General features: G+C 34.4%; 1 protein-coding gene across 1 annotated transcript in view; it reads right to left on the minus strand.

Moving 5' to 3' along the window:
• The window catches only part of AHR (aryl hydrocarbon receptor), a 51,846-nt gene that overhangs the window by 17,541 nt on the left and 17,459 nt on the right, over nucleotides 1-16,846 (minus strand). The window contains exons 2-3 of the mRNA XM_008920367.3: nucleotides 5,093-5,208; nucleotides 1,611-1,700 (exon numbers count right to left, since the gene is read on the minus strand). Coding sequence (XP_008918615.2) covers nucleotides 1,611-1,700; nucleotides 5,093-5,125 — 123 coding nt within the window. The 5' untranslated portion in view covers nucleotides 5,126-5,208. The remainder of the gene's footprint in view (nucleotides 1-1,610; nucleotides 1,701-5,092; nucleotides 5,209-16,846) is intronic.

The following is a 16,846-nucleotide window of genomic DNA, read 5'->3' on the forward strand; positions in this document are numbered from 1 at the left end:
CTACACCCATGACTGCAAACATGGGAAACAATAATAAAATATATTTTCTAAGGAAGAAAAAATAACACTATGTCAACTATCTCTTTACCTGCTTTTATCTAAGAAAGGTTGGAACTTTTATGCTTAGGTTCTGTTTAAGTAATTTAACTTTAGATACTGGTAAATAAAGTACTTGCCAGCTAGGACTTGACTTGACCCATTATACGTGCTACAGTATAATACAAAAGAAGCCAAAGACCCTGAACCAAACAACTTCCAAAACTAAGCCAAGTAGATTATGAACAGTGCATTTGTTTGCCTGAAAGCTTTGTCACTCCTTAAGGATGTGTAAAACATGTAATTATTAAGCTCTTATATCACCAGCAATTGTGTTGTTTGGAATGTAATCTAAATGGCAAAGGTACAACACTGAGGATCAGTCATTGAAGGAAATTAAGGGGGGAAAAAAGGACCCAAAATATTCAAGATAAGACTCAGTCGACTGAGAGGATTTAAGTTCCCTGTTTTCAGCATGTTTCAAAGACCCAACCATTATATAAACAGAACATATTTAAAATGAAACATAGATCTAAAGTAATTGAGGTGAATTGGCAAAAGCAGAAGTTTAACTCAAATTTGGCTTTGACGAATTTAATAAAAAAATCAGTATTTTCCAGAACAAATTGCCAGAAATGCTAGTTTTTGTAAATTTAAGACTTCGCTTCTATATCATGCACTTGATTTACTAGTATTACTATACAAATTTTATGCCCAATTTGTTTCCCAAGCTTTTCTCTTTTTTCATTCCCCAACACTGAAAGAATATGTAGCCCCAGGAATAATGATGTTTTGTTTGAAATACTTTCTTTTACACAAACATTCCTCAGTTCAACAGTTAACTAAAATTGCAGACCAACCAGAATTTCTCCCTATTTTTAGACAGCAACTGAATCTATCAACATTCAGCATCCACAGATATACACTGATAACTATAACTAAGCTTCTATCATCTCCACATAAAGTAACCCCAGGAGTTCTGTAACGAAGGCAACATTTGCCTACTATGCTTTGGTCTTTACTAGTTTGGTACCTGGCTTGAAAGCCCACTAAAGTCAGCCATATGTGGTCTGCACCATAAATAGTAAAGAAAAAAAAAAGCTTGTTTTGAAAGAAATAATTAAATAAATAAACATGACCAAGAGAACACTAAAATTCTAAAAATACTAAAATCACTCACTTCATACTTAAAATCTCAAGCCATATGGTAATAATTTTGCATGAAAGGTTTCTATTAAAATAATTACCTTCCCATTGAATTATGTCTCACTCAGCATCATAAACTGGGTAACACCACAGTATAAATTTCAAACAGTTGTTACAGTGAAGACTAATTAAGTGTGAAAACTTCCTATCTTGCCTAACTCAACTTTGGAAATTATATTCCTGTTGTGCTTGGCCTGACGTCCTGGCTATGTAAACTGATAGAAAAGTAATATGGTTTCAAAGTGATCCAACCCAAAGTACCTAACTGAGATTTTTATTACACAAACTATCAGACCCTAAATACAAACACTGATGTTCTCTGAAAGTAAGCAAAACCTCTGCAAAAAAAGAGGAAAAAATAAACTTACTTGCTGGAAGCCCAAGTAGTCTTGGATGGTAGAAGAGACGTAAAAAACCAGAGCATCTGCTGTAACAACTAAGACAAACCCATTTAATGCCTGGGGAGGAAACACACCAATCTGTCACCTTCACAGACAAAATTCCAGACAATTATTGTGGCTGTAAGTCTGCCTATACTCTACTCTCCCAATAAAATGTGAGGCATGCAAAACCATATCATTATCTAACAGCATAAACAGAAGGATTCTTCATTGCTTCTCTCTACCTGTTACAATGAAGAAAACTAGCTCTAATGGAAAAAAAAATAAAACTGATCTTTTGGAAAATTCAGGGGAGAAGCCAAACCCTGTTGATGACTTTTAAATACTTTTAACTGTGGATGAGGGACAACAGTATGAACAACTATAAGTTTTTGTAATATCAACCACAGTTCACAATGCTTGTGTGGTTCAGCCCTTTGGTACCCCCAGCTGCCCACCAGCACAAACAAGAGCCATGCCACAACCCCAGTCCCAAAATCCACTCTATTTATAGTGCAGGCAGGCCTCTGTGAACAGGAAATCAAGCTATCAAGATCACCCATATAGTCCAAGAAAACATTTTATAGCTTACTTAAAATAGAAAACCTCTGCACAAGTGGACTGTTGCAAGTAAACAATGTTTTTGAAGAGATTTCCCCCTCCATGAAGCAGCAGACTAGGCGGCTCCACACTCGAAGTCACGCAAAGGGCATTTATCTGAACTCCCAATCAATACGGTTCATGGCAATTGTTGTGATAGCAAACAGTAAATTTGTGACTTGGCAGCTCATCTGAAAGGTGCCGATTTACTTCTATGGATTTCAGTCAAGATTTAACAAAAGGCTGTCTCAAGGGGTTGGATTAAGTACATTGTGCCACTTAATTTCCTCAACTGCATTCAAAGGGAAATTTGGCCAGCATACTCAAAACATTTTTTAAAAACTTTATTATGCAAAATAATTGTAACACAGAAAATGTTAAAGAAGTGAAGGATATGCTATATCTTACTGTAACAATTTAATAATATAGAAGTTAAATATCTGATTAAATGACTGGCCTTTAAATGGTGTGAACCACTCCTATTTAATGTGTAGACATTAAATACTCTCATAGAGTTGTGAGCTCTGTAAAAACTCCTTATACAAGTTTAGTGAATTTTACATTAATAAAGAATGAGTTAAAAAAGCCTTAATAATCATTTGAAATTAAATAGCATAGCCAATCCAAGAAATCTTTATTTGTTACACAGAATCCTTGGGTTTCCTGAAGTTTGCAGTAATTTCAAGAGAGTAGAACGCTGCAATGGCAGGTGCTTGTGTCCTCTGCTGACCTACTCTGCAGGGCATTTCGCCTCAAGGGCTGGATATAAAAAGTCTGCAAGCTGCCCAGTATCTAACTCTGTCTCAAACGTTAAAATTGCTTATTCTGGTCTGTGCCATATAAAGCTACGTATACCTCCTGTACCTGGATTGCAACCACATTTTACTGTGGCTCTGGTACACAGCTCACCTTGAACGAGGATTGCTACTAAAAAAATCATATGCATTCTGTAAGCCAAAAATACTGTAAAATGCATGTATCCAGATATATCAATAAATGGGAGGTAAGTTCTGATGGAGGCTTTTGCAAAATGCAATCAAAAAATAATTATTTTAAAAGAAATAGTGAAATGCCTCAGGAAGCACTCTGGAGCACTGAAGATAAAACTTGTGCCTCTAAAAATGCTCTCAATACTCCTAATACAAAGGCAATTACGAAACTGTTCATTACTGGTAAGAAGTTCTAAAAATTTCTTAGAGGTCATCATTTGCCTTGCACTTTTTATCATAAACTTGCTTAGACCTTAATAGATCATGTACTTAAAATAAGAATTGGAAATAATTTTAAAAATTATGAAGGACATCATTTTGATTTTAATGAAGGCGCATTTGTGTATTTGATCTCTACTTCCACAGTATATTGAATTGGTAAGGCAGTTGCTATGTTGGCAATTTAAGACAATTTCCTGTTTGTTAGGAAACAAGAGAAAACATCTGATGAACAAATAGAAAAAAATACAAACAATATGATGTGTATTCATACCACCTTTGCAAAAAAACCCAAAAAAATTCATCAATTATACTTTAAGGGAAGGATTTTATCAATATTTACATCTTACTGATTTCCAGTATCGTCTAGAAAATTCCCACTTTCATCTCTCATGAGTTTTTACATTATCTAAGATAACTCTGGGTTTTTTCACATATATAAAATATTTACAAAACAAACTCCCTTAGAAAATTCAGTTAATTTACTTACTTCACAAGATGGGCAGAATTTACAGTAAAATAAGTATATTATCCATTTAATTTTCATACTGAAAAACAGTTCCCTCATATCACTTCCACTTGGAAGTCATAGAACCCCCCCTATATTTCACATAAAATAGATGCCTCCAATATAAACCTTATACTTTACCTTTTTAGATAATTCTTGTTTAAAAAGAAAGCTCTTCACCTGCAGTAATTCCATAACTGTTCTTCATTATACTTTATTAAGGTTAGAAAATTACATACATGTCCTAGTTTTTTAGTTGGTTAGAAAACAATTTTCAACTACTATTAATTTAAAGTAATTGTTTTGTGGGATTCTTAGAACTTGTTTTCTACTCTTTGAACACTGAAATTAATTTTGCTCTAAGCAAACAATTGGCTCTGACAATGATTTGCCATTTCTAATAGACACATCAGTGGGAAACCTGGGAAGAAGACAGATTATCAGCATTTTTCAAATGAAGCTGCAGGTCACAGTAAAATCTATTTTGTGAAACTAATTAGAACATTGGAATACTTTTATTAGTAATTTCCCAAGTTTAATTTCGATCTAGTATTATATCATTATTCATATGTTTTGACACTCTAGGACATCAAAACAGGCTAAAGAATTTAAGAAAAAAAAGAAAATCACCAATACTCTTTATTATTAATACTTTCTATTAGTTCATAATATTGAAAGTTATTGAAAGTTGAGGTGTTTTCTAAATTTTGTCCTGAACCTACACTATGGACCACTGAATTCTTTCAAACTACCAAGAAAGCTAGATATTTCAGCAACCCTGAGGTCTTTTAAAGAGAAATTGTTTCTTTTAGATAATTAGTCACCAAATTTACAGTCAATTACTAACTTATCTGACCTTTACGAAGACCATTACTTTATATTAATATTTTTATTAACAATAGATGTAAAGAGCTGGGAAAGAAACCTCCAATAAATTACTTGGAAACATTGAAGTGGAGCCCATATTCTAACACCACCCTACATCACTACCAGAAAAAGTGCAAGAGCTGTATAATATTACCTTAAAGAAAACGAGAAAAGGATTTTACAATAAGAAAACTTACTTTTCAAATCTCATCAGTGAATATAGTATGCTACACACAATAGTTTTTTTAATGTAAATCTTTGCACAATATATCCGTTGCAAAAAATACCTGCAGTAGGAGTTCTCCTTCCAGGATCTGCATCCCTTCTCCACACTTTGCTGTTCTACAGTTTTCCTGAATGCCATTTCTTTCTGGTCTTGTAGAGTTAGAAGATTTTAATGCAACTAGAACAAAGAAAGAAAAACGTTGAGCCATCTTTGACAGGCTCATTAGAAATTTACGTAATGATGTGCTATTTTGTGTAAGAAAAAATGTATTTAAAAGACGCCTACAAAGTCAATCTAATGAAAACTTCTGTTTCCATGTCAAACTTTTTCCTTACCTTTAGAGCTAACCTCCAAATTTGTCATCCTTCTCCATTCTATACTATAATACTTTCACTACAGAAGCAGCATTATTGAAATCAATCCAAATCTCATTACTTTATACTTCTTTTTTTCCTTCTTGTCTTTACTGTAAGACTCACTTCTAGTCTGTCACTCTTGTGACAAACAAATGACACTTGTTTTCATACACCAACCTCCTATAACCTGACAACAGCTCCGTATTAAGGTATGAAAACAGTTGCACTTCTCTAATTTCAGACATCAAACTATGGTTCATCAGATACAGAAACCTGCTCTAGACATAAAGCTCCCTTCAGGGAAAGGAAGGAAAGAAACATGAACCCTAAATGCGCATTACACACTAAAGAACACAGAGAAAGGTATTTCAAACAAAAAGATTTGGGTTGGGGTTTCTTTTTTCTGTCATAGTTAAATTTTAACCATTTAAACAACTAAGCAAACTTTCCAATTTCAGATAAAATATTGTAACCATGAATCATCATTATTCACGTCACAAATACATCCAACTAAAAGAAAAAAATTACTCAGCAACTAAGAGATTGAGAATCAGACCATATTGCTACAAGTTTCCCATCTCTGCATCCTTCCAATAAACAAGATGCTATCAAGTAAAATTAGTTACCAGCAGATCACCTGTAACTCAGAATTTACCTACCTTACATAGTTCCAAAAAAGAGAGAAAAAAATAAAGTCTTCAAATCTGAAATTAGTCTGAGTAGGTCTGCAGTGCCTAAACAGCTTAAAATTACTTGAGCAATTGTACCTTAAACCTTTACCATAAAGCTAAAGGTCACCACCTGCCCCAACCCCAAAATTTCTAAGCTGCAAAGCAATGGAAATTTATAAAAACAACTGCACTTCTGTAAAATACCATGGTTTATCTCACAGCCATGAGATATCCACCCTAAATTCCAACCAATTTTTCAACCTGCTGAAAACTTTCATTTTTCCACTGCTCAGAACTTTAGTCAAGAATCCTGAAGAACTTCTGTTCACTTGCTTTTAAACTATGCTAAATGATATTTTACACTACCTATAATGATGCCTTTCAGGTTTTTTTAAGCTATCACTGCAGCTAACAACTTTCAAGCCAGACAGTTTTCATTAAAATATCCCTCAAAGGCAGTGTAGATGAAAAACGTGTTCTAAAACGACATTAACTGAATAATCAGATCAGAATTTATCTAAGGGTTTGCTTTGAAATTTAAACCTTTATGCTGTTCTTCCTACCAGATTGTTAAAAAGTCCTGCAACAGACCACACAGAGTTGCAGTTGCAAATTCACTTTGAATTCAAGTGAATGGGACACGTAGCCAATTTTTTTTCCTGAGCATTATCTGAAAAGGATACCTAGAATATTCACTAAACACTAACGAAGTCCACAATCAGCAGAAGAAAACTTATTATCTTTTTAATTTATATTTTATGATTATTGAAAAAGCTCCATTCAGCTGTGGAAGTTGCAAGTAAAGATGCCTATCACACTTACCATTCTGAAAAATACCATATATAATTATATACAGGTGGTTTCTTTATCTTTTATAATGTCTTATGGAATAAAATCTGACAGATAAAATCTATCAGTTGACAGAGCTCTAGAGCTCAAACACAGATGATGCACTGGTTGCTATATTCCTCCTAACTTTCTAAGTGTACAAGAGGTACACGTGAAGTTAAACATTTTCCTGAATTGGAACCTACACCTTTTGCAGAAATCAGAATGTGGGTGGAATCAAGCTGTTGTAAACTGAGGCAGATGGAAAATTGCTGACAATCTGGATTAATAAAAATGGAAGATACAGTGGAAATTAGAGCTGTATCCATCACTGAGTGTGTATAGCTCCTGAAAAAAAAAAAGGCAACAAATCCAAATTTACCTTGCTTTGACAGATGAATCACAGGCCTGTTAACACCTGTTACAAGCCACCCAAGTCCCTGGCACTGAACAACCCTGGCTATGTGGATGCACACTAGCAATGTGTGGTTCTATACAGTCAAACTGAAGGCTACTAGAAACAAGGGACCTCACAGTAAGGTAGGGTCACCTTGCCAGGCAGTAATTCTGAACAGATGTGGTCACAGCACACAATGAAGTGGCCTCAGAAATATCAGCTGGAGATATAGTAACAGGTAATGAAAACTAGAACTAAATCTAAAAAGCATAACTTATCCAAAGGTAATATTACAGTCAACATGACCTAGCTTAAAACGAGCCATGTGTTCTGGTAGTTCTCAGTCTATGTTACTCATGTCATCAGACAAAATAATCCCAATGGTTCATTACTTTGTAATCTTTGAATCTCTGAATTAAGTACAACTCATTTTGGCCTATCCCCTCTTAATTTTCAGACATGGGAAATTAAAACATGAATACTCCCACAGAGTAAATAGAAAAAATCTGTATACATACTCTAGAATACATTCACAATCAAATTACTTCTCAGAATTTCCCATTAATAACTTTAAATCAACAAAAATAAATCAAAGTTGTTCATACCTGTAAAAAACCAAACCAACCAAAAACAAACCCAAACCAAAATATATCTGTTACACAATTCTAGCAGGAGGGCTGGATTGTAAGCACCTGCTTTCGAAGTTAATGATTGTCATTTAATCCTATGTCCAGCAATAAGCATCATTTCTATTGCCTAGATTTCCCTGATTAGAAGTACAAGCTGAATCCCAAAGACAATAAAACTAGATAGTGACCTTTGATAGATTTTTTTAGACACAAAACAACATTGTATTTTCTGGTACATTTCCTTCATAGTTGGGAAATGCTTTAGCACCCAAACCAGTAAATGTAAAAGACAGTCGGTTTTACATTTTATCTATAAAGATAAATTAAATAACAATGCTGACACCAATGTTTACCAGCTTCTTATCTCTGCTTCTAACTGTTACACTCAGGTGATAAGAGACTTGTATGGAGATGCAGTGTACTTTATTAGACTAACAGTATGTATTGGGGAAAAAAAACCCCAAGTATGACATACAACTACTTCTTCAGGTCTGAAAGAGAATTCCAGCAACTGAGTTCCATCTACTGCCAAAAGCCATCTTTAATTTTAAAACCACAAAATTTATTCATTAATAAAAATTATATTCAATACCTAAGGACAAGAGGTATTAAGCAACCTTTCTTCTTTCCAGGGAACATCAGTCAGTTATATGAATGAATTATAAACAGCAGGCTGAATCAACTGATAATACATGATAGATTAATTTAATGAATTATCTGCCGAGATATTCAGAAGTTAATCTAATATGAGGAAAATTATTAAAAATATAAGTCTATCCACCATCTCATTTAACCTCCATGCTGTTCTCATAGAAAGGTCCTAGTCCAGGATGAAAAAGGCCTTTTTCACCTTCAAAAACTTGATCTCTAGGGATTATACTTAGTAGGTATGCTCCCCTCCCCCAGCTTCAACTCACAACCGGTGTCCTCCCGCTTCCAGGTTATAACTCCGGTTCTCAATGAGAGCCTTTGTCATGACTTCCTCACTTGACAGCCAGCTGCTCCAAAGTCCCAACTCCACTATTTCACCCATTTCAGCTTGCAAAATCAACGACCATGCAGCCACCTGTACCTATCAGAGCACTTTTAGCAGGAATCTTGTAAATGATGATTCCTTACTCTGTCACAGAGCAAGTGAAAATACACTCTACTGATTTCTTTGGCAGGCCTCTACCTGTACTGATTGTTCCAACCTTAATAAAGTAACTGGAGATGCAGAGAATTCAGCATAAGGTATATGTCAGTAACTATTAGCCACGTTTCTGATGGGCATTTATAAAGAACCTGATTTAACACACAAATATTTGAGATGTCGACTTTACTATTACATTAAGAGAATAATATTAACAGTTAAATCGCTTAAAGTAATAGAGAGGCATTTAAAAACTGTTCCAGGTCCCCTTTTCAGGAAAGAAGTGACAAACCTACAAATACTTATACAAATATTCAAAAGACATATCAGTAAAAATGAAATCTAATAAAAATGCCTCTAACATGCATGTGACTAATGCCTTATGCAATAGTCAGTTGTCTGTCCATAGAACAAGACAGCGCTATTCATCACAGCATATATCAGGACACTGTCAATACTCAGCTCATCCAAACCAAGTTTATTATACTGTTTTCCTCAAATGCAGAAACTATTACAGTTGGAAAAAAACCCAAACAAACATTTTGCTTGAAAGCATCAGAAAGAACAAAATAAACAAGAAAAAATAATAAAAGCGGGTTTTTTTTCTGTGTTGAGTGAATAAAGAAGTTTTTCTGACATAAATCAAGAAAATACAACACATTTGCTAGTGCTCAGCCGTGGAGTCTGGAGATAATATTCTCCACTGAAACCTGAGCATTCGCAAACCAAATCTCTCTTCTTATTATCAAAGGAGTGAAGAAATGTATGATTAAACTTTCCAGCTCAAAATTCATCTAAACCTGCCTCGTGTTATTAGAGTGGTGAATATAAACCGTTTCAGCAACTGCTGGCTGAAAAGCTTCACAGAAACCATCCCAAGATACTCTGTGGTTAGAACTTTTTCTTTTTGCTACATTTTCTTCACCAAAGAAAAAGCATAGTAAATAGTTTTAGAGGAGCCAGAGTAGCTCACTGTAGAGAGGTATAGAGAATGGAAAATCAAAATGGCAAGCTTTAACCAGACCTTTTAAAATCATATTGACATGCAACAAATTTCTTTAAATCTGGCTCAAGATAATTTTTACTTTTAGGTGAATGATCTCTTCTAGGCTAAAACTGTATTAAAGTAACACTTGCCTAATATCACAAGTATATTGCTAGCACATCAGTCATGCAGTCCTGAAATTTAATCTTAAAAAGGTTCACAGAACTGCTGTATACCTAATCTTGGCACAGTTTCCACAATTTGGCCAAACAGGTCAAAGTTTGCAGTCAAAGCCAATTGAGACTGTTTCATAACCTTTTCAGTAGATTTATAAATTCTACTAGTCTGTTCTGAATTACTTTAAAAAACCCAACAGTTCTCTTGAGGGGGGTGGTCTTACTCACTTCAGCAACAAATGCTAACCCTCAACATGAAGTTCACCAGCCAAAACAAGACAAGGAGGCCACTGCTGAGAAAACAGAGATTAATATTAAACTCTTGCCTAATCATTAACATAAGATGAACTGTTTATACTGGCAAAAGATCAATTTTACGTGGAAAAAAATATTATATATACCTACATTTTGCACCTGCAATCTCTGACACTGTAAAGGTAAAAATGTTTATAGAAGTTAAGTGACATGAAGAAAAAATGCAATTAGTTTTCTAGAAAGATAAAAGATGCATTGACTGCACATTTTGTAAATAGGTACATTTCTATATAGCAGAAACTCTACATTTCACTAATAAAACTTCTGAAGGATTGCTTCATATTCAGAGATACAAGAGAAAATAAATACAATTCAGAATTATCATACCTGTAGCTCTAAAGTTTTAGTTATGCTACACAAAGAGGCAAGATGAACTTCTCTGTAGGTTGCATGTACAAATAAAATATGTTACATGTATTGGCAGCAAGTTTTCACTCTATTTTTCGTATTTAAATTTTCCATTTAATATTTTTTATTTATGAATTCTGAGTAACTTTCAAGATAGCTTTACAATGGGTCATGTGGATGGAGAAATGTATAAGAACATGCATATTCCATTACTATCAAACCTCCAAAATGTAAACACATTAATAAAAATGTAAAAAATACATCACTTTTCTGACACAGTCCAGAGCAATATCGGCAGAAAACAACTTACAAAAGTAGCCATGGAAGTTGAATTATCAGATTTTGTAAAAATAAGAAAAATGAAGGTGATAATGTACATTTGGAAGTGACTAGTAACAAAGGATACCTTTTTTCCTCTTAAGCATCAGTGAGTGCACCAAATTATGACAATATTAATTATTGTCATACTAATTTTTATAACACTAATAATATATTTTAAAACAGAAAAGTTACCAATAAAACATAGGCAGGAGCTGCCTATGTTTTCCAGAAAAATAGCCAAAATAGTTTATAAAACTCATAACAACCAACCTTCAGCCTCAGAAGACACAGTACTTTGATTTATGAGCATATTTTCAGCTAATGTGGAGACATATAAACATGTCTACATACTTAGGGAAAGCAACTGAAAGAACCACTGGGCCACAAATGACAGGTATTTCTTGATTTGGCCTCAAAGAAATCGTTCATGGTTCAAGAGAGAAACTGCCATGAAGCAGCTATCACAAGAGGATAAATCATCCCACCGTGAATATTTTAAAGAAATATTAGTAGGTTATGTAGGTTGGTGAAGGAAATAAAAAAGAGATTGAGGGGAAATAACACTTTTGCCAGAATAAGTTTTAACAAGTAAGATTAAAATAAATTAATTTTCACTAATCAAAAAATGAGAAAGGAACAAGGGTAAAAAGTAAGTGGTCAGGTTCTGGGCAGTTGAGAGTCAATAACTTAACTGCTGTACAGATATAGAGTGTCTACTAACGTACAAGTCAAGAAATCAAGAATTTCTATGTGTGCAGACTTTGTGCAAGTGACTCAAAACAGAGCCCCACGGTGCCACAGACCGGCACTGTACGTATTGCAATTTCTGCGCATGTGCACTTCTCCACTTCCAGTCATCCAGTACTTTCTTTATAACCCAAATTCAAACCCACTAAAATGCAAACTCATCAGCTACAGAATCAGACATGGCAGAGAGAGCACAAGTCTACCCAGCTATGAGGATGTTCAAGTATAAAATAACTTTTACTTAAAGGAGAAAGAAATGTAGGATTTGCCCAAAGATGTTTAGGCACAAGAGAAGAAGAGAAAAAGGAAATTTTCATCTCTAAAGCAGATGATTCCATAGGTTAAATGTGTCTTAATACAAAAGGTTTTGACAGAAACTATTAGGAAGCTTTAGTGAATGCCACCAATAAGTCTCTATATGTTTGCTAGACTGCAGAGAAATATTTATACTTCTGGTATAATCAAGATAAAGAACTTTCAATATTAAGAAACTTTCTATTATTAAGAACTCTAACATGTCGCAGACCATGGATGAAAATACAAACCAAGAATAAACCGTTCTGTCAGCATTGGACTGAAATTACTCAAGGTACAGCTTCAGAACTTCCCAAGGGCCCCGCTGTACTTACACTTCAGACATGTCTTCATACATATTTTACACTCAACAAGAGAAAAGCACAGAAGTGGTACACATTACTTGAACTGCTGCAGGAGTCTAAAATAGTCTCTTCATTGCAATCAATATATAACGAATATACATGAGGAATAAAAACAGGACACAGCATTTTTCTCAATGCCAAGTACCATGGTTTCTGAATGTATGATGTTTGAGAATCACCCAACAAAACCCATCTAATTTTAAAATGACCTGGGGTTTCCGCTACTATACAAAAAAGGTCCAAAGTGCAAAATATTATTTTTCATTTATCTGTGATCAAATACTATGCTTAAATATTTTAGCACAAAAGCTATTTTTGGCATAAGGAAGTCTGTTGCTTGCCCTTTCAAAATTGACATGTCTGTGAGTTCAGATCAGTTTTACTTGTTTTCCAGGTCTATGGCAAGGATACATTTCCAATGCTCAGAGTTATAAATCATAAAACGGACAAAAACTTGGCAGGATTAGAACTTTTTTTGTACCTAAACTTCAATCAAATTTCCCTGGCCAAGACTCAAATGGAGCCACAAATTTCCCAGAAATTACATTTCTGGATCACAAGATTATTTATGAGATAGTAAATGAGCATACAGTTCTACCACTGGAAAAAAAAAAAAATCATTTTTTTGAATCTAATTTTGCTGCTTGGTAAAATTTATCAACACCAACAACAAACAGAAGCAGAAAAAAAAAACTTTGAAAAAATTCAAAACACTTCTGTACAACTTCTGTTGATAAACCACCATATGGAATACTGTAGCACATTATTTTAATTCACCTTTAGTCTGGTTTTGATATTTTCTACTTGAACATAGTATGTATTTGAATACATATCTTTTACAGAATAAGATTTTAATTTAAATTTGCCTTTTAATTTTTTATTAAATTATATATACAGAAAAAAAGAAACAAACCCATATCAGTTACTTTTTAAAATATCTTGAAAATTCACAAGGTGAACCAGCAAGCTGGTAACTTGTTTTTTTATACCATGTGAAATTATGTGCCTAATGAGCCACAATTTAAATCATAAAAACTCGTTTATAATAAAACAAGGAGATATATTTAAATAGTTGGTTGTACTAACAAGCCTTTGTTCAGCTAAGTGCATAACTACACGTGTAAATACCAAACAGGAGGAAGAAAACCATAAACGCTTTCTTTCTAGTACCTGAAATATGGGGAAGCCTGCATGAAACATCTCTAATTTTCCCTAGCATTATTTTTATACCAGCAGAAAGCCTATCAGAAGAAATGAACCTTAACCTCCCCCTCCTATGGAAAGCTGAATAGGTAACAGCAGGTAACCAGGACAGGAATTAGATCTTACCTAATGAGTTTATTTGTGATGGGCTAAATGTACAGCAACTTCCTGAGCCAGAATTTGGACAAGATACTGGGTTTCCACTGTTATTTTGGAGAAACATCAAAACTTCATGGTTAAATATCCTGAAAGAATGATGTTTTAACTGCAACAGTATGCAAAAGTGACAGCTGTCTTTCCCCACGGCTTTAGTCATGATAGCATTTTTAGACAGTAGAACTATGTATCCAAAACCAAGAAAGGCAAAAACAGTGCAGCATCCATGGCTTAGGTATATTTTTCACGTGGTAACAGCCACTATTATACTTTTCACATAAATATAGGATTGTAAGATACATTACAGTGTATATATGGGGCACAGTAGGTGGTGGGCGGGCAGAAAAGAGAAAGACTGAAAGGCTGAAGGACTGAAGGAGGAAGTTATCAAAAATATGCCTAAAAGTTGAGAGGATGGATGGTTTTGTGGCTCTGACATTGTCTTCCTATGTGATGTGGTAGAAATCAAACAGGCATCATACATTTCAATTCCTGAACTATAAAACTGGAAAAAGTGCACTTCAGCTCCAGCAGTACTGCAAGGATAAACTGAGTAAAGATTTGGAAGTTCAGATTCCCTGTTTGGAAGAGATTTTAGTGCCCCCTCTGAAAATCATATTAGATAACCAATAGTTTAAAGCTTACAATTGCACAGTATTTCAATATCATTTTTCCTGACAGTTTTGGTTTGCTAAGCTGTAAAGTTTATGAAATCAAGACCTATGAATGTTTATAGTCTCAATATAATAAACAAGGTAAAAATTTCAATGGATTTCTGCACAGGGAGCAAAAAAAGGGGAAAAAAAAGGTTGGACTGGCACTTTTACTGAACACTGTGCTTAGGAGGTCGCACAGGACAGAGGTCTGTATTTCTGATCAAGCATCAGAAAACAGAAATAGCAACAGCAAGCATTATATAACCTATGTTGCTAAGGGTTAGACTGTGACGCAAAGGAAAACTATATTTTATTCATTATGACCCCTAGGAGGAGGGAAAGAGACAGGCAAGGAATGCTGCAAAGAAAGGAAACTGGAGCAAATAGACTAAACTAGAAGAAGAGGACTTGGGGGGAAACAGGAACCTCTGCCCCTATAATTTGCTCTCCCCCATAGGGATTCATTTCACAGAGGGCCTGTTTTAGTCTGTCCACAAGTGAACCTGACATAGGTGGTCTGATAAAACCACAGACAAATCATGGGTTTAAGTTTTACAAATTTTTTTCCATTAATTCTCATATTAGACGATTTTATACTAACTACGAAAATGTACCTTGGATACAACGAGTACTAACACAAGCCTGATACTGGGACAACTCTTTTACTCATCTTTCAGAAACAAAATTGCTTAATTGAGTTGGACATGTATGAAGACAGACACAGTAAACATAAAGCAAAAGGCTATTATTTTGATTAATGCATTACCAGGGTCATCTATCAGCTCTCACAGACAGAACATTTTTTCAATATCTCAAAAGTATTTTAACATATTTTATTTTTTTAAGATTCTAAAATATAGTTTTACTTAGTATTTAAATAATGACTCTAGTCAAGGCTCTATTCCCAATAATACAGAAACTGTATGTTCTTTTCATAGCATGAGCTTTTCGGTAAACCAAAAGCTACATAATATTGTCTTAATATTTTTAATACTTCCATTCTACTTTTAATAAACTGCCTCAGAAATCAAGACAGATACCAGAAGTGACTATGTGACTTGTGTGGACTTGCAGAATTTTTTTGGTTGGGGAGAGGAGGAGTTAGGGGGTGTTGAGGGTTTAGGGTTTTTTTCCTGTGGTGGGGTATTTTTGTTTATTTTTAAACTATTTATAAATACAACTTTTTCTGAGACTGTGATAGCACAAGGGACCTTTCTAGAGTTGTGACACTACCTAGCCATGGAGCTCACAGGGGATTGATGATGTGTTGTTGCAGTACCTTGTATCACCACAATTTAAAAGGGATTTCCATCTGTTTCCACATAACTTGATTCCAAAATTTTACAGAAAATATAATACTTTGCTGGATGCATAGAAGGAATGGCCCATTTCACTGACTCTTGATTTTACATACGTTCCTTTCTTGTCTAGGAATTCCATATATTCTTATTTCTAAATCAACTGATATTTGAAAGGTAGTACAGAAGTAATTACCATTTCCTTTCAAAATGTTTTTTTAAGTATATTCAACCTTCACCACATCTGAAATGCCATTAGAAAGCTAAGCTGGAAGATGCAACATTTTCAGACAATAACTCCTGTTACACTTAAGAGGGACCGCATCACCACAGTAAATATTTAGTTAAATCTCAAGAATGTTTAGTTCCTCCTTTTTCTTTAACCCCTCCCTGAAACTCTAGTAGGGCTTATTTTGATAATAGAAATCTTCACATTTCCAGTGATCATTTTATTGTGTCCAGCTTATTCCTATGTCCTCCTGTGGCAACACTGCCCATTAATTTCAACAGCTCTTCTCCCTTCTCAGTGTTAACCTGGTATATTCACAGACAGGAATAATAATCCCTGGTCTGCATTAGGCCATGCTAACTGTGAGAAACTCAGAGTCCCCTCCTGTAATATACACTCTCTAGGTCTTCTTTCTACCTGTTACAATTATATTCATAAGACTCTAACTTGATTTTTCAAACTGAATGACATCTCTCTCTCAAATCTTCTGGAAATCTCTTTTTTTGAAACTGAATTTAATAAATGGAGTAACCATGCTTTACAGGAATATATCATTCAACACTATCTCCAAGATTGCTTCAAAAAATCTACCAAAATCTTCAGAAGGGAGAAACAAAAGACAGCTAAGTCCTACTTAATGAAAAATCCTCCCTATCACCGTATTTTAGTCCCACCAGAAAAGCTGAAACAAGAACAATTACAAGTTTAC

This window comes from Manacus vitellinus, unplaced genomic scaffold, assembly GCF_001715985.3.
Source record: "Manacus vitellinus isolate BGI_N305 unplaced genomic scaffold, ASM171598v3 scaffold_3_pilon, whole genome shotgun sequence".
NCBI classification, from domain to species: Eukaryota; Metazoa; Chordata; class Aves; order Passeriformes; family Pipridae; genus Manacus; species Manacus vitellinus.